The sequence below is a fragment of the Macaca thibetana genome, chromosome 5 (assembly GCF_024542745.1).
Source record: "Macaca thibetana thibetana isolate TM-01 chromosome 5, ASM2454274v1, whole genome shotgun sequence".
NCBI lineage: Eukaryota > Metazoa > Chordata > Mammalia > Primates > Cercopithecidae > Macaca > Macaca thibetana.
In genome coordinates, this window is record NC_065582.1 from 70,012,292 (window position 1) to 70,038,442 (window position 26,151).

The 26,151-nt window shown below is 35.9% G+C and overlaps 1 protein-coding gene across 3 annotated transcripts in view; it reads left to right on the plus strand.

The window, feature by feature from the left end:
* Nucleotides 1-26,151, plus strand: part of PDE5A (phosphodiesterase 5A) — a 125,625-nt gene that overhangs the window by 75,722 nt on the left and 23,752 nt on the right. For all 3 annotated transcript variants that reach the window (XM_050792344.1, XM_050792346.1, XM_050792345.1), the window contains exons 10-12: nt 4,782-4,957; nt 8,398-8,457; nt 21,735-21,881. In XM_050792344.1, coding sequence (XP_050648301.1) covers nt 4,782-4,957; nt 8,398-8,457; nt 21,735-21,881 — 383 coding nt within the window. The remainder of the gene's footprint in view (nt 1-4,781; nt 4,958-8,397; nt 8,458-21,734; nt 21,882-26,151) is intronic.

Genomic DNA, 26,151 nt, shown 5'->3' on the forward strand with positions numbered 1-26,151 from the left:
AAAAATAAACTTATGAAATGGGAAGAAATAAATAAGAGATAATGGGCAAACACAATAATAATAGAGAAACCTCCAACAGATAATGAGGATATTAAGAGAGAAATGCAACTAGTAATGAGCACGGGAATATAACTACAGATACTGAAGACATTTTAAAAGATACTTGATAATACAATGTAGCAAATAGGAATTAACGTTTGGTGAAATTGAGAATTTCTATAAAAGTTGGTAGTAACCAATACTAACTTGAGAGGATTTTAGAATTGTTCATGGGAGTAATTGAGAAAAAAATTGTTATTTTAAAAAAAAAAAAAAAAAAGCTATTGCCCAAGGAAATTCTAACCAAAGCAATCAGAAGGCAGGCATGGTTGAAATAAGATGAGACACAGAAAAAAAGGAGGCAAAATAAAATAACTTACAAATTATATTATTGTTAAATGGAAAACCCAGAAAGAATTAGCTGAAAGTACCTGGTCTAGTAAGAGTTTTATAAGAAGCCTAATTATCAAATTATTAAAGAGAAATAATTTTAATATATGCCAAGACAAATTTGTTAGAAAACAATGGGAAAAAAAATACCCATTTACTATAGTAACAAAGAATAAACTTGGCCAGAAATATATGCCATCTATATGAGGAAAGCTACAAAATTCTGAGTGATTTAAAAATCATTAAGAAGTGAATACATTTCTGAAATGATTAAAATCTAGTTCATGAGATATCAAGTCTCCCCAGATTAGATTTGCATCAATTTTAATATGTATCCTTGTGAGATTTGGATGGGAGTGGGGAGGTTGTTCCTGATCAACATTTACAAACATTGATAATACTTACAACTGGAGGTGTAAAAAGAATTATAGCTGATGGTTATTGCCCTTTCAGAAATTAAATTTAGATTTAATTCAGAAATTAAAATGATATAAAAGTAAAATAATTAAAAGTATGGTATAGGTGCTAAAAGACATGCCAAGATTGATGAAACAGAACAGAAAGTCTAAATGTAGACCCACAATCTGGCATATATAATTGTGTTATTGTATATAACAGAGTAGGGTGTATTTCGTTATTTTTAAGTAAGATACTTTTGAATGAAAGACACCACTTTATGTATCTCCAAGAAAGTAAAATATGACTTCAATTTACTATGACAAGCTATTGATCATAACGTGCATACTGATTTCAAAAATATTAAATTGTGGAAAAAGTATGTAATAGTTGAAACAAATATGAATTTAGTATATGGTGACAATTCAGATCATCAGAGAATGGATAACTGGTCAGATGTTATAAGACTCCAATAGCAGTTAGGGGAAAAAAATTAAGTTGGATTATAAGATTAAATGTAATACATGTATAAAAGTACTAGGGAAAATACGGGTTTATATATCGCATTAAAATGAGGAAGGCTGTTTTAAAAGCAAGGCACTATAGTTGAATATTGTAAGGATAATTATTTTGGCTCCTTAAAAAATTAAATATTTTATATAGCAAAAACCTCTCCAAATTAAGACAATTGACAAATGAAAAGTGCAGAAACGAAAGTATTTGCAAGATAGGTGAAAAAGGTACATTTTATACTTTAATAAGGCAGGATGCTAATTTTGGAGTTCATGTTAGGTGGTAGAGAGGACATAAGACTGCAAGCAGGGTATAAGCATTGACCCCCTGTTCTGCCAAAGAGCCAGGAGGAAGACTGGTTGGTAACAACATCCAATCCCTGTAATTATGGAAAATAAAATATAACTGTTTAATTTTATAAGCCATCTAGTCCCTTCAGCATAATTTCCAGAGGTGCCTTCAATGCTAACCAGCTCTCAGAGCTACTGTGGTGACCACATTTTGAGTACTTTATGAACTCTATAATATTAGGTAGCACTGATAGTTTGCTGTCTAACTTCACTACTTCTTGGTTTTCCCCTAATGTTTTTCAATATTGTCTTAATTTACGATTACACTTATTAATGGATTTTTGCTGAATGGTTCTCTTTTATTTTTGGTTTGGCATTAAACATTTCATTTTTAAATATAAATGATTCTGAGTTTGTATGGTTTATGAGTAATGTGGCATCTCAAATTTCCAGTTTTAAATTTCATTTTTGTACTCCTTACTCTTTTAGATCATTAAGGAAGAAGTTGTGAACACTCTATCTGTAAATGTGCCCAGGTTTTTAGTTTTCTTAAACAGGGAACCCCATTTGTTATAAACCTTCTTTTTCTTGATAACTTTTTGTTTTAACATGGGTATTTTTGCTTGATATAATTAAACTTTCTGAAGAGTGTAAAGAGATCGATGGGATTATCATGAATGCTATTTAAATATGGCTGTTCATATCACTTTCAAAAGAGAATTAATTTATATGCCTAGATGGATGGTTTGTCTTCAGTACCCATTTGTTGTTGTTGTTGTTTTCCCCAGAGCTTAACTCTGTGTCTATAGATCTATATCTATAATGGTGGATCATAACATGGATATACTTTAGCTGTTCTGCTCTGAGCTGTATTTGTTACAGCAGAACCTTGATATTTCTACACATAACATTCCATTTAAAGGACTTGCGAACAATTCCAAAGGTATAATTTAACGACTCTTAATATATTCATTCAGTGAATTTTGACCAAGGCATAGATTTGAAGTACTGTACTAGAGAGACACTTAGCTAGGTCATAAGCCTCGCAGATTACTTGGTATTCACATAACCCCTCTGTGTTGTACTTTTCTTGCTATACATGTAGTAATTCTTAGGAAGTAATTTTTAAAATCTTGCTTATGAAAAAGGCTATCGAGTAGGAGAAAACTTTGGTAAAACTGAAAGGCAATTCCATTGCGATGTGAGGATAAGGGCATGAAACGTGACTCTCAAGAAAATATGATTTGGGAGACAGAAGCCTGTGTAAACAGTTCCATATTTATAATTTGGGGATTCACAAAGGTTGGAGGACATAACCCTTGGTTTGTTTTTGTCTTTTGTTGTTCTTGTTGTTTTCTTCCACACACAGGATATATACATTTAAGATAATGAATGCTGATTGCCATTTAGTATATGGCTTTTACTTGCAGTGTCCAAATTCATTATATCTTGTTTAAAGTTTCCCTTGACTATGGAATAATTGATAGAAAAGTAACTTCTGCAGCACTAATGCTAATAGATAAGCATATAGATATCTTTACTGTTTAAAGTAGATAAACAAACAAAAAGAGCAAAAAGGGGAGTCCAGATCATTTATAGTATGAAAAGTAAAGAAAGTGAACATTGATGGTGGTAAAGGAGCTTAATGTGCAACCATCTTCCAGACTCTATGAAATCCTTTTGTGCTCCAGGAAAAATAAAGGATAATAGACTATTACAGTCTTCATGGGAAACTAGTTCAGTCAGAGCCACAATTCTACATTCTTTCATTAATTCAGAAAACATTTTTTTAGTTCCTACTATATGCTAGGCATTTTGCCAGCTGAAGAAATGGAGCTGAATAAAACAAATAAAACTCTAAGCCCAAGATACTGACAGTCTAGAAAGAGAGATAGAAATAAAATTTGCTATGATACACCAACTGGTCATGTTAAGGGAACAGAAAAATGCCTGCCTCACGTGTAAGTTAGAGGCCTCCTGGAGCTCACTCTGAAGGAGGTATAGGGATCAACTGGTGAGGCAGGAGGGAAGGCAGTGGGGAGCAGTGCACACCTGTGGAAAAGCATGAGCAGAGGTGTGGGCAAGCCAAGATGCAACCAGGGCACTGCTAGCAATGATCTGACAGGTAGTATGGCAGTTGAGAGTGGCCCTTGTGGCAGGCTGAGCTGGAGACTGAATTTTACACCCACACATACCAGCTAAGTGGCTTAGAGCAAATGATGTAACCTTTCTGAGATTCAGTTTCTTCATCTGTAAAATGATGGTCACATCTGCCTCGCAGAATAAATTGTGAAGACTAGAGATCATGTGTCTACCAAAGTATTTAGCACAATGTGTATCCCACAGTGGGCACATGGTGGAAGTCTGTTATTATATACTCAGAGACAGAAATGATAAGGACTTTAACAATACTTTGTTTACACAGAGGTAGGCTGGGTCATCGGAGTGAGGTCACTCCTCACAGAGACCACTAGGCTCAGAAACTCATAGAACAACCACTTCAGTGAAGATGTTGATATTCCTAGATTTATCCTAATGTTTCATTTATGTTGGCTACATGTTTGACTTTTATTTCTAACTAGTCATTTTTATTTGCATACTTATTTGCAGCATCAGAAGTTTTCTGCAGATTTGATTCTCCTGGATACAGAGGCGTAGATTTGAAATTTAAGACTTCCTATGTCAGTTGCCTCCTTTCTGCATTCTATTTTGTGTGTGTGTGTGTGTGTGTGTGTGTGTGTGTATTTAAACTTCTGGTTTCTCAGTAAGGAAAGGAGATCTGTTTGACCCAAAATTCTGATGTACATCAGAATTGTTCTCTTGGCAAGTGTACAAAAATCCAATTAGTTTCCAAAGGACATATTGTCTTTGGGGACTCAACTGATCTAAAATTCGTGACTGAGTCTGGAAGAAAATAGTACTCTAGGATTTTTTGAACGCCAGCAATGTACATTTTGAACTACGTGAAACTAGTTCTCATATAAATTCTGTTTACTTCTCTAGTTTATATTTGTGGGGGTTAATTTGCTTATTTTGACACACTAAGCATTCCTAAGAGAAAAGTATAAGACAGTCTTTGGGTGTGTTTGTTAAAATCCACAAAAACGATGATAATCAACAATAACATTTGCTCAATCTCTTGGATTGTTATAGGGGTTTGCCAACTTGTTAATAAGATGGAGGAGAATACTGGCAAGGTTAAGCCTTTCAACCGAAATGACGAACAGTTTCTGGAAGCTTTTGTCATCTTTTGTGGCTTGGGGATCCAGAACACGCAGATGTATGAAGCAGTGGAGAGAGCCATGGCCAAGCAAATGGTCACATTGGAGGTGGGTGAAGTTTAGGGACCTCTCACTCCAGACAGCCAGACATTTAGCTTTGACCTTTCCCTCATAATCACTCATGGTGTGTGTGTGTTCGGTCATTATGTCCTCACCAAAATTATGTGATTCAGATGATGAGATCCTTATTATCCTCAACTAAAGAGTGAAAGAAATAAGACTCAAAATATTTAAGAAACTTGTCAAATATCATATAACCAAACCACAACTCAGGATGTTTATCCCTTTAGGCCTTTGCTTTTTCTGTAGAAAGCAATATTGACTTTAATAACCATTGACCCAGATAACAACTGCCACTTATCTGTCCCTTTCCCATTGCCTGAGCCTCCCCATCTTTCTGTGAGAACAGTTGTGAAAAAAAATTAAAAACAAACAAACAAACAACAACAACAAAAAACAGAAACCCTAGGCACTCTTAAGAGAATTAGAAGTGAGGAAAGGAAAAAATAAAATCAACGAAAAGCAGGAAGAGTTTTAACTCCTGGAATCATCTGAGAAACTATTTCAAACTACAAATTTATATACCCTACTTCTGAAAGTTCTGATTCAGCAAGTCTTGGGTAGAAGCTTGGAATCTGTATGACTACCAAGCTCCCCCAAGTGACTGAAGGTGCAGGTAGCGAGTGAAGAAATCACTGGCTCCCAGGGACTGACCGAGGGATGCTCTTTCTCACAAAGGACCGGCCAACTCCAACAGGGTCAGTCCTTTCTATGTATGTTTCACTAACTGCCTTGAAATTATTCAATTGATGTAACATGGAGATTTCTTATCTAGTTGAAATTAGAGAAAATCAGTGTTTGGGATATAATAACATTTCCCTCAATCTCTCTTAAGTACATAACTAACCTAAAGAGCTAGAGGGACATATGTTATATAAAATTTACCAGATAGTACCCTTTACTTTCTATGCCAAATATATTATACTAATAGGTTTGCTATAGTATTATATAAAAGACGTTCAATCATAAACCAGTGGACATCTGTTTCAAGTATATATGTACACATATACACAAAAGTATATATTTCAAATATAGTTTCAATTAGGTACATGTACACATGTACATATGTGTACAAATAGCTTTAAATATACATATACACATATATACATATATCTGTGTATGTGTTTATATATTTTATATATAATATTTAATCTAATTTTTTCAGTTCCATGGTTTCTCATTGAAAAATTGTATCTAAGCTATCAATTAGAAGTTATTTCTTTTTTTTAATGCTTTATTATGGAAAGTTTCAAATATATGCAGAAGTAGAGATAACAGCTTAATAAGCCCTCACGTCCTCATGATCCATTCAGTAATTATCAACCCATGGCCATTATCACTCCATCCATTCCCACCTCACTCCTCTGCACTTCCCTTCCCCTCCCATTGGCTTAGTTTGAAGCAATCCCACACTTTGTATTACTTTGTTCAAAATCTCTGAATATTTTCCTGATGAGACTTACTTCTATCTTTGTAGCTCTCCTTCAGTTAATTATATGGATAATTAGGCTTTTACCTAGTATAAAAAGTTTTTTATTTCAGGTCATATGTGAAGTCATTTCTATGATCATAGATACAACTTTGAAAAAAATGGTCCTTTCTTTATGAGGCCATTGGACAAAAGCCAAGGGCACAAATCCCTCAGGTCTTCAAAAGATAGTGAATTATTTTGACTTGGAAATTGTGATCATTCTAATAACAATAAAACAATGACAATAAAAATAACTAAATTTATCAAATGTTTCAAGTGTATTCTAATGCTTACATGTATTAAAACAGTTAATCCTTATGCCCCATGTGTAAGATGTTATTTTTATCTTTTGTGTGTGATAAATTTTTTTTTAACTTAGAATTTATTGTGTCATTTCTTTATTCATATATCCATGTTGCACTGCACTTGTTAATATTAGTCTAATTCATGGTCACAGTCTTACCTTTTCTTGGGGAACCACCACTATGGTCTCAGTAGCAACAGGTTATAGCCATGACCCATCAATTTCACATGTACAGGAGAGAGCAGTTATGAGTTTCTTGAGGTTTCCTAGTGATTAATGGTTCAAATGGCAAAAAAGATGCAATGTAGTGCAGTATTGTAACAGTTCTAAATCATAAGATGGTACAAATATGTATCATTTGGCTTTAAATTTTTCATTACTTAAAATTTTAAAGACTGGTGGAAGAAATACTGGTTTGGGTTGCTGAATTACCTTACTCACCATTTAAAGTCTGAAAATGAGCTACCTTTTCATCAATGATTTTTAAGCTTTTCGGTTTTTTTTGTAAATCTGTGTAGTCTCTGTCAAAAATGAACTTTGAAAAAATATGCTTTCAAAGCACAATAGGTATTTTAAATACAACCACTACTTTGGTTTAAAAGAATGTTTTAAAAAATCGCTTTGCAGTTTGAGTAGCCCTTACATGAAATGCTTGGGACCAGAAGTGTTTTGTATTTTGCATTTTTTTTCAGATTTTTGAAATATGTGCATTATACTTAACGGTTGAGCAGTCCAAATCCAAAAATCTCAAACCCAAAAATGTTTCAAAATCCAAAACTCTGAGCAGCAGCATGACACTCAAAAGGAAATGCTCACTAGAGCATTTTGGATTTCAGATTTTTAGGTTTGGGGTGCTCAACCTGTACTTAGAAATGATGACTTTTGACAATGGAAATTCAGTTAATAAGCCTGATTTTTTAACTCTACTAAGTAATGGAACGTGTATAGGTTAGGAATTGAAAGCTGGGTCCTAAGTCTCCTTGTCCTCTCACTAAGTGTGAGCTTACAGCCAAATCATGAGACTCCCTGAGCCTCAGTGTCCTCAACTGTCAAGGGATGGCTTTACAGGCCAGCACTACTCTCTTCTCAGCTCTTGAATTGTAGGAGTGTAAAGGGATCCTTAAATCTGTATGACTATGTCCCAGGCATCCAGTTTTTCTGTGTGAATTCTAGAATGGTTACAGGCCTCATCTGAGAGCCACTTCTAGACTACTTTCTTTCCAAATATTAACATCAAAATGTCAGATTATGCAAAGATTTTCCCTTTAATTCTGTACACAAGCAAAAATAACTAAAGGTCAATATTGTCTTAAAAAACAAAACAAAACAAAATAAATTTTCTGCCAAGTTTGAGCCAAAAGTTATTTCTAGGCTGGCTTATAAATAATGTGTTTGTTATAGCAATAATGTCAGAATGGAAGTTACAAGAGTTTTCTTTAAACGTAGGGAGTATAACTTTTTGTTTTCCAAAACAAGCGATGGAATCTAAATCTGGGTTTTTCACTGTTGAAGAAAGCAGCAAACAAGATTTGGCATTCTGAGGATTCTAATGATCTCTCCAGGAAGATTTAGCAGATTTCCAAGCTTGGAAGTTCTAGTCTACATTTGGTAGTTCTCTCCTGTGTAACCTGGACTTCTTTTCCTACCCTGTAGGTTCTGTCGTATCATGCTTCAGCAGCAGAGGAAGAAACAAGAGAGCTACAGTCGTTAGCGGTAATTCTTTTTCATTTTAAAAATTGCTAATTTCAGACACCAAATCTAGCCAAATTTGGTAAATATTTAGATAGATACTCATAAAAATCTTTAATTAACTCTGCTTTCTTGCAGGGATACAAAGTCACTGATAATACAAAGCAAAAGTCATTAAATAACTTATATTGACTGTGTAATACAGTGTATGATTCTGATACTGTTTTCCAGTAATTGTTATAATTATTACATCTTTTTGGGGCCAAAATTAATTTTACTTTTCTTTTAGTTCCTGGGGAAATGGGGACCATGAGGTGGTTGTTTGGCTAGGGTAATAACAAAACAATTTATAGTTTGTTACTGATACCTGCTCTGTATTATCAAGAATTGAGAGTGATTTTAATTTCTGACCATACGGCTTATAAAATGCTGTTTGAAATTGGGGTCAAATAAGGTCAGTTCCTGAATTCTCTTTGCATTATTTAGCACACAATGAGAGAAAAGCACATAGATATGTAAGTAGATGTATGTTGTAGGTCTTGGTTTGGAATGGCTTGGTTGAGATTAATGAAAATTTGAGGCACTTTAACACTTTACAACCAAGGTTGTCCTCCTGTGTTTAAATGTATTTGTGATGACATAGGTTAAGGACCATGTGAGATGTGACAAGAGTTATGTAAGGAATGGGAAAAGTGTGAACAGATCATCGAGATTCTTTTTCTGTCATCCTCATCATAGTTTGCCACATGCTAAACTCTTTGTGCCCTTACGTCCATCTTCTCATGTAAACTGCACAACTGTGTTCTCATGTAAACTTCATAACTATGTTATGAAAGCCACACTGAAGCCTGGAGAAGCCCAGTGACTTGCTCAAGTTCACTGCCATGCAGTGGAAGAATGAGGATACAAGTTCACCATCTAGAGCTTGTGCACAGAACACTGTGCTGAGACAGGAAAGAAGATCCAAATATTTTGACTTTGGCAATTCAAAGAATGATGATGACATTAATTCATTAAAATGGAAATATTAAGATGAATATTAAGAATCACATGATTCAGTCTTCACCCTTCATAGCTGCTCCTCCACTCTCTTTTACACAAACCATTGTAATTTTCGAATAGTCTGTATTCATTTCTTCCACCATTTACTTTTACCTTTTGCAGTTTCACTTCCCTGAAACTGTAGGTTTGATTTAGGACAAGATAAGTTTGAGGTGCTGGTTGAACAACCAAGTGAACGTCTTCAGCAATCAGAAAAGGCAGGACTCGAGCGATGATGGGGTGGTGTTTAGAACTAGAGGTGGAGATTTGGTAGTTAACATCCCATGGTAGTGAAATCATAGGGGTGCATCAATTGGAGAACGTGCAGAGAGGTAGGGAAAGACTGAGAACAGAACTCCTGTGAATATAGGCTTAGATGGAAGGAACAGGAAAAGAAAACAGCTAAGAAGGTAGAGAAGTGGTACTTAAACAAGGAGGAAGATTTAGGATAGTGCAGTGGCACAGAAGGCAAAATAAAGCAGTTTCAAAAAGGGAGGAGATCTCATCAATGGTAGGAAGATTGAGAAATACGAGGATTGTGAAAAAACTGCTGTGGATTCGTTAAGTGACTATTGAGAAAGCAGTTTCAGGGAAGTGAAACCGCAAAAGGTAAAAGTAAATAGTGGAAGAAATGAATATAGACTATTCAAAAATTATAGTGTTTTGTGTAAAAGACAGTGGAGGAGCAGCTATGAAGGGTGTTGCCTGAATCATGTGAAGTTTTTTATTGTTTGGTTAGGTTTTGAATGTGTGAGCAGACATTGCTCACAAGCAAGAGAGGCAGAATGTTCTTAGACAAAGGCGAAGGCACAGGAGTCAGTGTGAGACTGACAATGCAAGACAGTGAAGACATAAGGACCTTGAAAAGGCCTAGGCATGAAAGAGCAACATTTCTTTTGCCCAAACAAGAGGATACAGATAATAATAATAGCTACATTTGTTGAGCACTTCCTGTATACCGAGCATGTTTTAACTTCTTTTTGTGAGTCAACTAAGTTTACTGAATCCACAACCTACATGGTCAGTATTGTTAGCAGTTTCTAAGAGAGAATTTGTGGCTTAGAGAGTTTCGATTGTGCTTCTCAGGATCTCATTAGGTTGTAAGGAGGGAATGGTGCCAGTACTAAATCCAGGCAGTCTGGATCCAGAGCCCACACAAGATTGCACAGCACAGGAGAGAGAGTAAGTTAGTCAGAAATAAAGTAAATTGAGAACTTGTAAACATTCTCAGTTAAATCCATGAGTAAGAAACTGAGTCATTTGCCAGTGAAACTGAGTTAACTGCCAAGAAAAACAATTCTAGGAACTTTAGATACTAATTTTACCTGAAAGGTTAAGGTCCTTTTTGGGTTAACCTCATATGGAATTGTCTGTATTTATTTTGTGTGTTGATGACAGTGTTTGAAGTAATGAGCAGTGTTTCAATTATTTACAAAGCTTTACAGGTTTAAAGTATTATTCACCTCAGGCTTAACTGGCCCATTTGTCTATTCTTCCTAGAAGGATGTAGTTTTCAAGCAATATGTTTGGTGATTTGGAAATTATCTACATATTGAAGTGCCTGCAGGCACTGTAGGGTAATTTCTAAAATGAAGGTGAGGGTTACACTCTACCATTATATGTGTTGTTCTAGGTGAAAAAAAAAAATAAAGCAAGTAATTTCTAAAAATTATATTCAAGTTTGTTTTTCACTTTGAAAATAGTAGTCTTTCAGAAAAATCTGAAAATTATTTTCTCAATTACGTTCATAATTTTAGCAAGAGAAAAATACTTCGGAATAACTGAAAATTACTGTATTGCAGTATTGTTCAAAACCAGCTGTTGTTGCATTCAGAAAATAGATTTCTGGCAGCTGCATTGATAAATTTAGGGTTATATAGCTTGTAGGTCAAGTAATTCACTTAAATTGGTTGAAATTCAGCAATTGATTTCAGTTCTAGTTTTCTGTCAACCAAATAAAAATTCCTGTACAGCCCTAGCTACACAGGTGTTTGTATCATCCAGCAATCACCAAAATTGCTGTCATTTGTCTGATTATCTCAATTTAAAACCTAAAATAAATGGAAAAGCTATCAAATATTTTCTTAACTTTTATTTTAACAAATTTATTCTTAAAAGAATTAAATCTACTAAATATTTATACCTGTATCCACATAAAGTTCTCCAGTTGTAACAAAGTAATTAGTGGATAGGAAATTCAGAATCCTTATTTTTTCCACTTCTGTTGCTTGAGTGTTTTATCCCATTATAAATCTAACCTTCTCTTGGCTTAAAATCGGGTGTAGCATAAATTAGGCATTAAACTGAGCATTTTGCCATATACCTTTTAATGATCCTTAGTTGCAAGTTGCTGAGATAATAATAAAAGGACCCCAGTTAACCTATTATGGTATTAGAAAGTTAATTAATTATCAGAATATAATAAGCGTTTATTTATTATCTGAACAACTAGGAAGTAAATATTTGATTCATTGATTGACTGACAGCCTTTTTTGCCTTCTGTAGGAGATCGGTCAGGGTGGCGGGAAAAACTGTGGAAAGATGCAAACCTTCTTGGAAGGCTGGGAGGTTTTATAAAAGCTTCAGAAAAGGATTTGGCTGAAGGCAGCCAGATTCTCTTATCTGGTGCCTAAAAGCTTAGGTTAGATAAAAAGGGGGTAGGGGCGACCATGTTAATTACCTACAAGTGTATTGACTCAAGGCCTGTGTCATTAAATCTGTACTAAATAAATGCCCGCAGCATCAGCTTGTCAGGGCTGTGGCTGCTACAACTCTTTCTGTGGGTAACCTGGTCCCCTGGCCCGCTCTTCCATTGGATATCTGTGTCAGAGTGCATTTTCTCATCCGTCGCTCTGTCAGGGTCTGCGAGTCAGACCCAGCAGCCTTCCTTTCTTGTTAGAACAGTAAAATATATATATTAGGGTTTGCTTTTATAAAATAGCTTCTCATTTTTGTCACGGAGTCAGTGCTGATTCAGTTCAGTCCTTATAGCTTAGCTGACCATTTAGGCAGTATTTCTTAGGCCAGAATTTTCCTCATCTTGACCTTAACCTTTCAGAGCCAAAAACTTCATATGACCCTGTCTTGATCAGGCATGTGTGTGATTGCTGCAGGTGACAGCAGTAAGGGCCAGAGACAGGTACCTGACCCAAATCTCTGATGCCTAACACTTGATCAGTGTTACGGCACTGATCAAGTTCCTTATGTCAAGATGATCATCATATTCCTTCACTTTCTGAAAACTCTGCATGGATGGCCAGATTATAAATGGAAAAATTTTGAGCAGCTAATTTAACAAAGAAGTGTTGGCCCTACTATCTTGATAACCACTATCACTGAACTGTAATTACCTATGGCATCCAGTAAGGCAGTGGTCCCCAACCTTTTTGGCACCAGGGACTGATTTTGTGGAAGACAGTTTTTCCAGGGGTTGGTGGAGGGGTGGGGAATGGAGACATAGTGAGTATGGGAATAGTTTCGGGATGAAACTGTTTGATCTCAGATTATCCGGCATTAGATTCTCATAAGGAGCATGCAACCAAGATATCCCTTGCATGTGCAGTTCTCACGCTCCTATGAGAATCTCATGCTGTCACTGATCTGACAGGAGGCGAAGCTCAGGCAGTAATTCTCACTCCCACTGCTCACCACGTCCTGCTATGTGGCCTGGTTCCCAACCAGCAACGGTCAGGTACCAGTCCACAACTCAGTGATTGGGAAGCCCTGAAGTAAGACATCATCTTCCTCAAACAGTCCTAGAAATCCTCTGCAACAATACTTTGGACTTTCTGTGCACCATCAATTGAGATATTGATTTTTGTAGACATATGTAACATTAACTGGGCTACATGTTTTTCACATTGGCAAGACTTATTAGATTTTCTGTTTGATTCTTCCTGCCTTCATGTGACAAGCTAATCTTGTCTGTTTTGATTTGATTTTACTAGTGGGTTACTTCCAATGATAGGCTTAGCCCCAAAGTATGAGGGCACCGTTCTTGAGCTTCTTCTGTGCTAACTACTGTGTATAGTTCTAAATACCATAGTTTTAGTATAATTTTTTAATTCGGAACTCAGTAACCAAGATGGTAATCAGATCTGTGTATATTATTCCTAATTGCAATCGTAAATTTATTCTAAAGTTTTTCTTTATAATGCATTTTATTTCAGAATCTTAGCATTATTACATGCTTTCTATATGATTTTGAAAAACTATAAGCACATTATAAAGCTTTTTATAGTTGGTGCCTCTTATTGAGATTTAAAGGGATTCACTTATATAATGTTAGAAAAAAAGGAAAAATCATATAACATGTTGATGCTGTCATTAAAGAAAATATACTAGTCCAGTCCCACTGTGCCTGATTCACCTCTTTACTGTCTGCAAGATTTACTGAGTTTCATACTCGCTCCCTTTTTAAAAGTAGTTTTCTTTCTTATCTGTCTTTGGATTCACTTCCCTCTTGGAAAAAGATAAATTCTAAAAACCTTATAAACTAATTGTGTGGTTTCTTCTTTAAAAACACTCCTTTTGTGCATGTGGAAAGTGGAGAAGAGAGATAATAAATAGTCTTCCATAAGGTGTAATGTGGCGGCTGTCAAGGTGGCTTTATTCAGAGACCTGGAATTAAACTGTTCTCCATTAAGAAGCATCCTGTGAGGGTAGGGGTGGTGGTCAGGGCCTGGCAGAAGATGTCTCCTTGCAGCTACTGATATAACCCATCAAATATCTAATACAAATAATTTCTTTAAAAAATGGATTATTGAGATTGAAACCTTTTTTCCTGTTAACTGTTTATATTGAATAAATACCAAGGAGCAATATAACAAAATGCCTTTATACAACACTGAGGCTAATTGGAAGAATTTTATGAAAGACCAAGTTCTGTCACTGCCCTTCTTTTCACGCTTACTTTAATAAATAACTTTCTGAATAAAGAGCCTTTTCTTTTCTTAGCAGTTGGCTATTAGGAATTGTTTCCAGTTTCCATAATTTTTATTTTGGCTCTTAAGATTTCATGCTTCAGACCTAAGGCAAGCAGAAGGCCTTTGATAGCAGTATGACCCTTTTTTGTACAAAGATTACACAACTGAGCAAATTGCATAGCCATGTGGCCACATGTCTTTATTTTCTGCTGAAGTTACCAGAGACTTTACTGTAGCCTAAATATAGACCTTCCTCATGAGGCAGCCACTAGAAATTAGAAATGTAATAATTTTTAAATGATCATTATATTTACTTCACCCAAATACATTATTTTCTACAAACACATGCTTTATGGGCTTCAAGGTGACCATATATTTTATCAATGTATTGTTTTCTATAAAGTTTCTTCTCTATTGAATAAACAAAAAGGCACTCTCTATACTTGTGTAAAAGGGACACAAGTATGTCCCTTTTGTTGTGTGAATAGCCATTATAATGATAAAAAGTTGAACAAAAGAAGGGCTGTCATTTGTCTTAAGTGAGGCGTTGATAAAGCTCAGGAAAGATTTTCTTTAATGAAGAGTAAAATGTGGACTCACATTCTCTATCATTGTGTTGTTAGGGATCACTTGGGCAAAATACTAACATACTTCCTTCTGTTATTCCACTTAAAAAATATGTATTTCAAATATGTATCTATCTTTCCCTTCAGGCTGTTAGTTCTTGGTGATAATAATAATAGCTATCATTTAGTGATTGTTTTATATGAACTTGGTTTATGTGTTTTGTAGAATTATTGAATCAATGAATGAATCAACGAATTGATCTGGAAAACCCAGACTTTTAGAGATCCTATAATCTAGCATGAAGGAAAAAGAAACACAGATCAAGCTCCTTCAATACATTTAATAAGATTTTGCTTTCTTTTCCCTTAAAGTGATTTAGAAACTAGAAATAATTCGAGAGTTTATTAAATATATAAAACAGCCTACAAACGGGTGATAGAGCCAGCCATGTTGAGGGACACTTAGGTAACGTTTTCATTGTCAGCTTTCATATTTGTGACTGTAGCAAGATGGAGAGCATTGTGTGCTAGAGAAAGAGAGATACCTAGGTTCAAATTCCAGGTATGTGATGTCAGGCAAATATGTGACTTATTTGTGCTTCAGTTTCTTTCTCTGTAAAATGAGGATAATAAAGAATTTACCTCACAGAATCAGAGCATATGTACCAATAACTAGAGTTCCTGGTACATATGCTCCATTAAGTATTAGTTTTTGTTCATAGTAGCAATAGGTGGGGGAGGGGATGTCAATTTGCAATATCTAGTAGCAATACCATTGAGATCTTTATGTTCCTATGATGTTCCAAGCCTTTTTGCACTAGCCATTCCAATAATAAGCACTCAAAAAATTATACGCTCATTTTTTTGGCCAGGTGTGGTGGCTCACGCCTGTAATCCCAACACTTTGGGAGGCCAAGGTGAACAGATCACTTGAGCTCAGGAGTGTGAGACCAGCCTGGCCAACATGGTGAAACCCCTTCTCTACTGAAAATACGAAAATTAGCCAGTGTGGTGGCACGCACCTGTCGTCCCAGCTACTCGGGACGCTGAGGCAGGAGAATCGCTTGAACTCGGAAGGTAGAGGTTGCAGTGAGCCAAGATCGTGCCACTGCACTCCAGACTGGATGACAGAGTGAGACTCCGTCTCAAGAAAAAAGAAAAAAAAGAAATTATACACTCATGTTTAAATTAGCTTAAGTAAATTAGCTTAAGTTGAATGAGGTGGAAAGCTTACTGGAGGAAAATGTGTCATATTTTGTAAGCACAAAATAGTGTTAACCTTTTATTCATAATGTATAACCAATTCTCTACTTATGGAGAGCAATCTGGAATTCACCATTTTCAGTAACTTCCTACAAAATCAACTAAAAATTGGAAAACTGTTTGGTCACTGCTTTCTCATCCTGGGTTTCCAGTGTTGTTGGAAGTGAGAGAATCAAATCTTAATGATTATTAAGAGAAGCTGTAACTGATTTTTAAAAATTACAGCAATGGAGTATTTGTTGTGTAGAAGAAAGAAGAAACTCAATTATTAAAATTTTTCAAAAGGAAATAAATTGAATAATTGAACTTTAAGAGAAAAAGGCGTGTACCACAACATATTGGTTGTTTCTGCCACAGTATAGTTCATTACTAATATGAATATTTATACTATAGCTCTGTGCCAAATGAAATTTATATGAAATATTTCTGCATAATATGGAGAACTGATTAGGTACTAGATGATTTAAAGACCCATTTATTTATTCATTCAATATTTAACTCCTATTCTATGCAGGCATTATTTTAGGTGCTCCAAATATAACAATGAATAAAAAGTCATATATAAGATAATTATGCAATTTATATAATTACAATTAGGAAAAAGAGGTAGGACTGTAAAGTATAAAACATTGTGAAATTACATAGAAACATATTCTAGAGTGAATGGTCTGAGATACATGTCATTATCCAGATCTTTTCAAATGTCTCAATTCCATTTCTTGGTGCTCCACTCCTTCCTAATCAGTGCCTTAATTTTCACATAGGACACATGGCAAGTCTGTGATTTCAACCTACACTGTAATTCACCAACCTGTAGGATAAGACTACACTTGGGTTTTGGCCACATCAGTGCTACAAGAAATAGGCTGTTTTAAGAAAGCCATAAAAATTCCCTAGTTTTCAGACCATTATTTGAGCCAAAAATTTAAAGTCCAGAGCCCTTCATTTTCTTTCTTTAATCTCTCCGACACAGCAAGAAGCAGCCAACCCACTTACAGTTTCTGCCCATCACTCTGTAATATGGCAGTCACCACTGGGTCCACAAAAGGGCATTTTGTTCTAAAATGTTCACTTAAAATGACTGTTAACTACCATTTACTACCAATAACCTATCCCTAATGCAGTGGTTCTCAAATTTCAGCATTCATCAGAATCACCTGGAAGGTTTTTATAACACAGATTGCTGAGCCCAACTCCCAGGGTTTCTGATTCAGTAGGTCTGTGTTGGGGCCCAAGAATTTGTGTTTTTAACAAGTTCCCAGATGCTGATATTGCTGGTCCAGGAACTTAACTTTGAGAGCCACTGCTCTAATGGAAGCAGGTCCCCCTCTGCCTTCAAACCCATCAGGTCAAGTATCCAAACCCCAATTTCTATTCTTGAGAGTTGCCTACACATGCTTTTATTGCAAAATAGAGCACCAACAGGATTCAATTGCAGGTAGTAGGAACTACTGTAGCTATTTTAAGCAGAAAAGAATTTAACTAAGTACTTTCAAATCATTGGAAAGGGTAGATAAGTCATCCCAGGAATAAGTCCTAGAACAAAATTGCAGATCTGGCTCACTGTGGAAACTTCCACGTTCGTAGGCCAGAGTCAGAAAGCTGCTGGCAGAACTGCAAGCTGCCGGACTGTAGTATTCCCTCTAGAGTCATGTCCCCCAGAAATAATAATGAGTTTCCTGTGTGTCACTGCATTCGTTTGAAATTCAAGTCTCACTCAAGTTTACCTCATTGCCGAAACCAAATCTATCTGGAACCCTAGTTGCAAGGGAGTCAAGGAAATGTATTTTTGTTAGCTGTCTAGCCTCTTCAGAAGATGAAGACTCACTAGAAAAAGGTTGAAACAGATGTTGATGGAGCCTTGCTGTCACAAGGACTAGTGAATGTTTCCCTGATGCAGCTGAGACACAAAAAAGGTTAAAGAATTAGCTATGTGAAAACATGGGAATATGCATTCTAGGCAGAGAAGAAACAAAGAGACCTGGAAGACAGCCTTCTTCATCTCTCTTGTGAGAGAGAGATTATTAATTAACCTTAAAAATAGATGACAAATATATACACACCTCCCCATCCCTGAAAAAATAAAACAGATGACAATTTCAGAAAAGTCAGTTTTTAAAATTTAGAACATTATTGCAATAAGAAGAGAGGCTACCACATATTGAGTCTAACCCTCCACTACTTCAACCCAGTAGAGGCTAGGATCCTCTGTTTAAGCCAGGAGCTGTGAAATATCACTCCTTCTACCTGTGAGGAGGCAGGACCAAAGTGATGTGTATGGAATCGAGCATGAAAAATACAACATAGTCGTAACTGCCAAGGTGCACCCATCCATGTACCTTAAATGCTGAGAAAATCACAGATTGAGTTTAGGCCCTGTACAGGAAAGTCACTGGCAAGATCTAGATGCCACTCACAGTATAGCATTTAGTTCCAAAGTGAGGAGGCAGTAAGAGGTGTTTGAGCCCTGTGGATGCAGAGATAAATGTGTTAACATCTCAGAAAATGTTAAACCTTAGAGATAGTCTACTCCAACTTCCTTCTTTTACACGTTCAAAAAAGCAGGCAGAGAGGTTGAACATCTTGTTCAGGGTGACAAAGTCAGTGAAACATCTGGACTAGCACCACCAATAGCAGACATTCCTTTTTATCACTTGCTTCACTTTGCTTTTAAGTTTCTGTTTGTGGCCGTCATCTCATGCTGAAATGTAAATATGGTAGCTGATCTAGCATTTTGTCAGCTGGACATCAGTTTACTCTTTAGCTCCTTATCAGTCAGATGGCATTTAGAACAATTAGCTTGAAGGTCACTGCAAAATTAAAATATTTTTATAACTCTGACTACTGCTTTAACTCAAGACATTCCTGCACTTAAAGATTAACTCTCGTCCCACTGTTAGTGGCTCTTCATGTCCAGAGTTGAATTTTTTTTTAATTTTTAATTTTTGCAAGAATGGTGAAAAAAGGGCCATGGTATTAGAAAAGGATCATAAAAAGGTGACTTATGATATAATTCCTTTGAAGAGTCATTAGAGGCCAACTAGTTTCTTTATTAGTTTGAGTGGCAGATACAATTAAAGAACCCATAAGAATACATATACCATCAAATTGTCAGATTGAATCTTTAATCCAATGAGCTTTGTTTTTTTATTTTTTTGCATTCCATATTTGGTTAATTTGACATTAAAACCATAGTCCTGTAAGAGCTTGACTGTATTTGAGTTAAACACTATTATCTAAACTGTTTTGTCCAAGAATTCAGACATTGTGCTCTCATATAAATAAGCAATATTGGGTGGTATTAGGTGGTATCACAGTTCCAGTGGTTTTGAACAACCATAAAAATACATATATATATTTATATTTATAGTACCTTATTGTTTTATAGAATCTTTAAAATATGTTCTTTCTGTTAGGCTTCAAAACCATAATGCAATAATAAAATCCCCTGAAGAAAATCAAACTCAGAAATCTCATTTTCTAATTCTAATGAATAAAACAGTCACTAAAACAAGAAACTGTGAAAATCTGGAACTGTATATACATCCTGTGCCAGAAATACCACATCCTTTATTCCCTGCTATTAGTAAATTTACTTCCTGCTATTAGTAAAATGTATAATATTTTATCCTACAATGTGATAAGTAAAAATAATAGGTAATTATGTTTTACTTAAAAATCACCTTTATCCCAAGCCTTTCTAAGTTCAACAGAAAGTTGAATTTTCTTGTGATGGTCAAAGAAGCATAGTACAAGAGCTTGAAAGGATTTCTGACTTCTCATGGCTTGTTAATAATCGATCCCAGAATTCTGAACCTGTGTATCACTGACTACAAGGCTCTTATGGAAAATGTTTGCGTGTCCCCACTGGGTCAGCTCAGAATGTTTGAGTTGTAGTGTGGTGTGACCAAACAAGCAAAAGAAAAGATTCTTTTATCTTAGTAGAGAGAGATTAGGAATTACAGTAGATAATGGAAAGAGGCACAAGCTGTGCTGGCTTCTATCCTGTAGCTTTTAGAATGTTCTTTGTGGAAGGAAAGAAAGAAAACTTCCTGCTGTAAGAATAATGATGCCCTAAGGAAAAAAACATCTGTTCTCCTGTCCATTGCACTGTATTTTAAGGAAAGCAGCTGTTATCTGCTTTGAGTTAAAAGGTGGGCTTGTTCCCACCTCCACACTTCCCAAACTTGAGTTACCGCTCCATCTCTGATGTTGGAGGCTGGTATAAACAACTAAGTCCTTTATCTAAACATTTTAAATCCTTCTCTCTTCCCTTATTTTGGCCCACACATTAGCCTATGGAATTGACTTAACAGAATGCGTATTTTCTGGTCAGTTTTGGACTTGGGAAAAAAGACTTAGTTTGAATGAAGAGGGTGACATTCATGGAAAGTTTAAACAAGTCTGGTATATGTAAGTGAAATCTAAAGTCCAGAATAAAAACGAGAATGTGCAAGTGCCTTTAGATTTGTAGGGAAATCTACTTTAGATTGCTCCATAAGATTTTATTATTTTGACCTTTTGACTTCCCAAAAGCCAAGTAGTTCTCTCTCAGACACTCACAGGAAACTTAAGGGGTTTGAGAACCTGGATGAAATTTCTTAATTTTTCTTCCCTCTACTTCAAACCACGTAAAGGCCTCTGTTGGTCCAGTTAATCTCAGCCTGATCTAACTAAAACAGTTAACAAAGTGCTGACAGGGTAAATGGTCCAAGGGCGGAGGAGCGGGTGTTCCTTTAAATTCCCATCCCACAGGGCCCAGCAAGACATCTAGGAGAGGAGCCTGTGCGCTCTGCTCAGTCAGAGGGAGCCAGGGGTCCTTGGTCCAAATCAATGTTTTTTAATAGGCACCCAGGTGATTCTTATGATCAGGCTTGTGTGAGGCAAGTATGGTGGGAGACAAATTCTGCTAGTCTGAGCCCAGGATAGCTTTCCTGGACTGGAGGCCTGGCCTCCTCGTTCCTTAACTAGCTGGGCTGCCACGGGCAAGAAAATTAACCTCTTTGTGCTTAAGTTCCTGTACTTGAAAAATGGAGCTAGAGTGTCCACTTCATAAGGTTGTCCCGAGAACTAACCATAAAATCCTTAGAACATTATCATTACCCTTCTTACCAGTTGATTTGCAGCCCAGAGCACTGGGATGGTTCCAGAATATTTACTCAATAAATTATAAATTTCTTTAGAGTGAATAAGACTGGGGAGGTATATAGGAGCCAGATCACTAGAATTCTTAGTGCTGCTCACCCTTCTAGGTACAGTCTAAGGGTGACAACTCCCTTTTCTCCACTTAGCCTACCTTGAACCATATTAGTTACTCTTATGTGGCTCAGTTTTAAAAATGCAGGGAGTGGAGTTGCCACTGTACAAAAAGGTTTCTAGTGTCTTTCATTAAAAAGAAAAAAAAAAGCCACAATACGCTATTTCTCTGCAGCAAAACAAGAAAATTTTATGAATCACTACTGCTTTAATTAACAGCATTATTTTTTTCCTTCTCTCCTTACCTAAGGCTGCTGTGGTGCCATCTGCCCAGACCCTTAAAATTACTGACTTTAGCTTCAGTGACTTTGAGCTGTCTGATCTGGAAACAGCACTGTGTACAATTAGGATGTTTACTGACCTCAACCTTGTGCAGAACTTCCAGATGAAACATGAGGTAGGAATGCAGCGACATCCTTTGGGAAAGTCTGTGTATGTGTGTATGTAAGATAGAAAATTGATTTTGAATGCAAATATGGAATAGGGATTTTTACATTTTAGTGATTAATATACTGTCACTTAATATATACCCGAGACTTTTAATGAAAAATTATCATTATTAAAAACACATTTAATGGGCTCCTAGTGTGTATCAAGTATCAGGGTGAAGACTAAGGGAGAGTGTTCCTAAAAATGGGAACAGGATATGCAAAGGCATGACCAGAGAGATTGGGGGTGGGGGCCAGGAGTACTGTTGAGGGGGTAAGAATGGCAAGAGAAGCAATGGAAGAAGGTGAGAAGCAAATCATACAGAACCTTGTAAGCCGTACAGATGAATTTGGATTTTACCCTGAAAACAATGGTGAGTCACAGGAATTTTATGCAGAGAAGTAGCATGATCTCATTGCAGTGGTTATAACAATAGTGTACAGGGAAGGACCAAAGCAGAGTGAACTCCTTTGAAAACGAAGGAGGAAATAAAGAGGCCTGATATGAGGCCACGCTTTTAGTTGGAACAGGGTCACCCATATGGATGAAGACGAAAACTGATTTTAGCCTCTGTTGCTTACCTTATTCACTTCTCAAATAATAGCAAAACTTAAATAAATATCTTCTAATATCAGTTTGAAGATACCAGGGAATTCTGTTGTTTCATAATGGCTATGTATTATAATATATAACAACAAAGAATAAGAGGTAGCAGAAAAGACTATTTGAAAAAAAGAATTCAGTAATCTTGCCTTTAAAGATTACTTTTTCTCATCAGTTGACTGTCTAGTCTCCTTGTATAGATTTCCTATCTGAAAATTTAAATATCTCGAAGGCATCCACTATTTAGCACTGTATTAATTCATACAACAAAAATTTGTTAACATATACTGTATACGCAGGACTGTGCCAGGTGCACAGTTCAGTGATGAATTGTCCCTGCTCTCAAAGGACTCACAGAAATGAAAACTAAGAGTGATTAATACATTGTCATTTATGGTATTACTGGAGGCCCAAATCTGGTTCTTCCTGAATTTAACCAAAGTGTATGTTGCTCTTTCTTAGGTGAAAATAGAGAACAGTTGTCTATAGACTCTTACCTAATAATATTTTACTCTTGTTAGAGTGTGTTGATTAAGGGATATCATGTCGTTTAATTATTTCAACAAGTTCTCTAGAAAGGCTGTTACTGGGGTTATTGTTATCCCCATTTTACAAATGAAGAAATTGAGACACCGTGGTAGAGTAGAAAGATCATGGATTTTTGAGTCATAGCTCTGCTACTGGTTAGCTCTTTTTTCCTTGGGCAATTAATCACTCATATTCTCAGTTTCCTCATCTCTTATTAGGGGTAATGGTATTATTCTCCCCACGAGAGTTTTATGAGAATTATGCATGCATCTGTGATTATCTAATTGTATGCATGTGTATATGTGTACTTATCTATAATATTCTGTTTAACAAACAGGTGTAGAGTCCATGTCAGTTATCCTATTCTTAGGCCAAGTTTGACTGGTTACATCACTCATCGAATTTCTCAATAGTAAGTCATAAGGCTCATTTTTTAAAGCCGTATCTATTGATGAGATGAAGATCTCATTTGGAGCCAGAAGTTCTATGTGAATCTCACTTCTGCTTCTTGCTAGTTACAGGACTTTATAAACCTATATAGTGTCTCAAATCCCTTTCCATTCCTGAGTACTCCCATTCTTGAAACTAATAATGATTCTGTTGAAAGGACTTGGCCAGAGCAGAGGAATGTGATTCTTGTACTTTTAAACAAAATTCATATAAGTTGATTTATTTCTTCATTGGCCTTTAGATAGCATTTGAGGGTTGGGTAATGAAGATAATCACTTAAAGTTTCTATAGAAATCTTTATTCTTACCACTTGTTGGGTTTTTATCCATGAGGAAAATATTTCCTTTTAGTGTCTGATTCATCATCCTACCTTTTCTGGTTGAATAACTATTATTCTAATTCTTGCCAACATCAGCTTGAACATTGCAATCATTCTGGCTGGCCTTCCTTCCTTAGTGCCTCTTCTGTTTTGTTTCTTTCATATATTATTGTCAGTATAATTTTAGGATGCTGAAATTAAAATGTTAATGCTAGAGAGGATGTTAAAATCATGAAGCTGTTGTGACTAAAAATATTTCATATTGAAAGACAGATCTTCATGTTCTCTGCATGGCTTCTAAATCTTTAGTCATTCTCCTATAATGATTGTAACCATTGCCTCTTGCTGATCTCTGAAACAGATTCTTCGTTCTACTCGAGCAAATCTGTATGTTTTGTGCTTATTTTCACTTTCCATCTTTTACATCTTAATCCTCCCTGAATAATGTCTGTTCCACTCTCTGCCACAACAAACATTTCTCTTCTGCAGAGCCTGACTCAAGAATATCTGTTTGTAAGAGAACCCTAGGCTTGACTTCATGCTGCTTCAATTGCTATTTGGCAGTATATAAACTTGCTCTCAATTTTATGTTTATTTATTTATTTCCTTTATATATGCAATTTTGTTATTTTCACTACTGATTGAGTGTCTTGAAGCAGGAGCTAAGCTGTTTTCTGTTTCTTCTTTTTCTCTGGTGGCATCTTGAGTTCACCACTCGGGAAACCTTCCATAATTGTTGGAGACTGATTCAACACATTGAACATGCTCTCTAGAGTCATCCAAACTGCAAATAACTACTCAGTAGTCCTGTACAAAATACTGTCTTACAAATTTTAATGGTGTCTAGCATATCCAATGAGAACTTACCAGATATGACCATAATTTTCTTGTATGCTGTTGAGAACATCCTGGTAACAGAATCTAAAACTCTACTTAAATATAGGTACTACTTTGTCCATTGGGTTATCTAATTCTCTTAGGTCTGTCCTAATAAAAGGAAAATAGAGGAGTCCATTAGGAATTATGTTTCATAGAGTCATTTTGGTCATCGTTTCACAATATATGGTATTATGTATTTAATTATATCTGTACATTTATGATTAGTAAAAAGATATAGCCAAAGATTAAATTTCTGGGTTTTCCTGTTTATTTTTCTTGCTGCTTTAATTAATCACCAGTAATTTTCTACAACATATTTTCTAAACATATAGAAGAGAGTTTCTAGATCTTACTTAAAAGTCTCTCAGTAAGATTAATCTCCCAGTAAGATTAATCCATCACCTTCCTGACAGACTCTATTCAGAAATGAAAAAATGGTGGAAGAAGCTGCAGTGCGCTTGGGGTGAACACATTCAATCTTAGGCATAAAGAAATCTTCCACTTGAAATATGGCAATTCAGTGGGTGAAAAGGTGAGGAGACATTAGGTTCTTTGTTATCAGAATTTCCTGTGAACTGAGCAATAGAACAGGAATAAAATGACCTGAAAAGAAAAGGGAGGATACGGAAGCATTGATTTCCCACCAAGTCTTTTATAAGCAGTTTCTACCAACAATGAAAAAATCTTGTTTTTGACTTACTTCTGTAGCTAATCGTATTGTGTTGAATATTGTCAAAGCAACATTCTTTTCCCTGGTACTTTTTCCATTTCCCAGGGCAATGTTCTTTGTGTTTGAAGCAACTCCAGTGATATATATAGGGAGACTCACAGATTTATGTTACAAATCCCCAAAAATATAGTAAATCACTCAGATTTGAAGAGAGGCAGATTCTGATACTAACACAAACCATGTTTAGGGCCCATGAGTCTCTGGGGATTTTTATTTAATACACCACTTAGAAGTTAAATTAAACCCAACTCTTGAGGCTTGCTGAAGTCTGTCCTCCCCCCGGCCATCTTTCAAAGTATTTTTATATGGACCCCAGGGCTTTATTTGGCACATATTATTTTTTAAAAATTTACTTATTTGTAACCTAGCAGTAACTACCTGAATAAGTATAATTTAAAAGGACAAAGAACTAATGATGGCATTGTCTTGTAGCTCCAATTTGTCCTTGGACATGTACTATATACCTTGTTACTAGTCCACCCCCAGGGCCTTGCACTAAATACCTTCACAGATATACAACATGAGAGCATGGCAAGAACTTGAGAGTGGCTGCTTTTATGGCTGTCTGATGATGAATTCATACCTATGTGACTCTTTGGACTCTCCTAGTTGATGACACATGGACATGGCACATGGACACATGGACTATATATATATATATATATATATCACCTAGTCAGTGCCCTATCCTGCCAAAAATACCTTTCTTAGGGATGTCTTGTGTTTTGT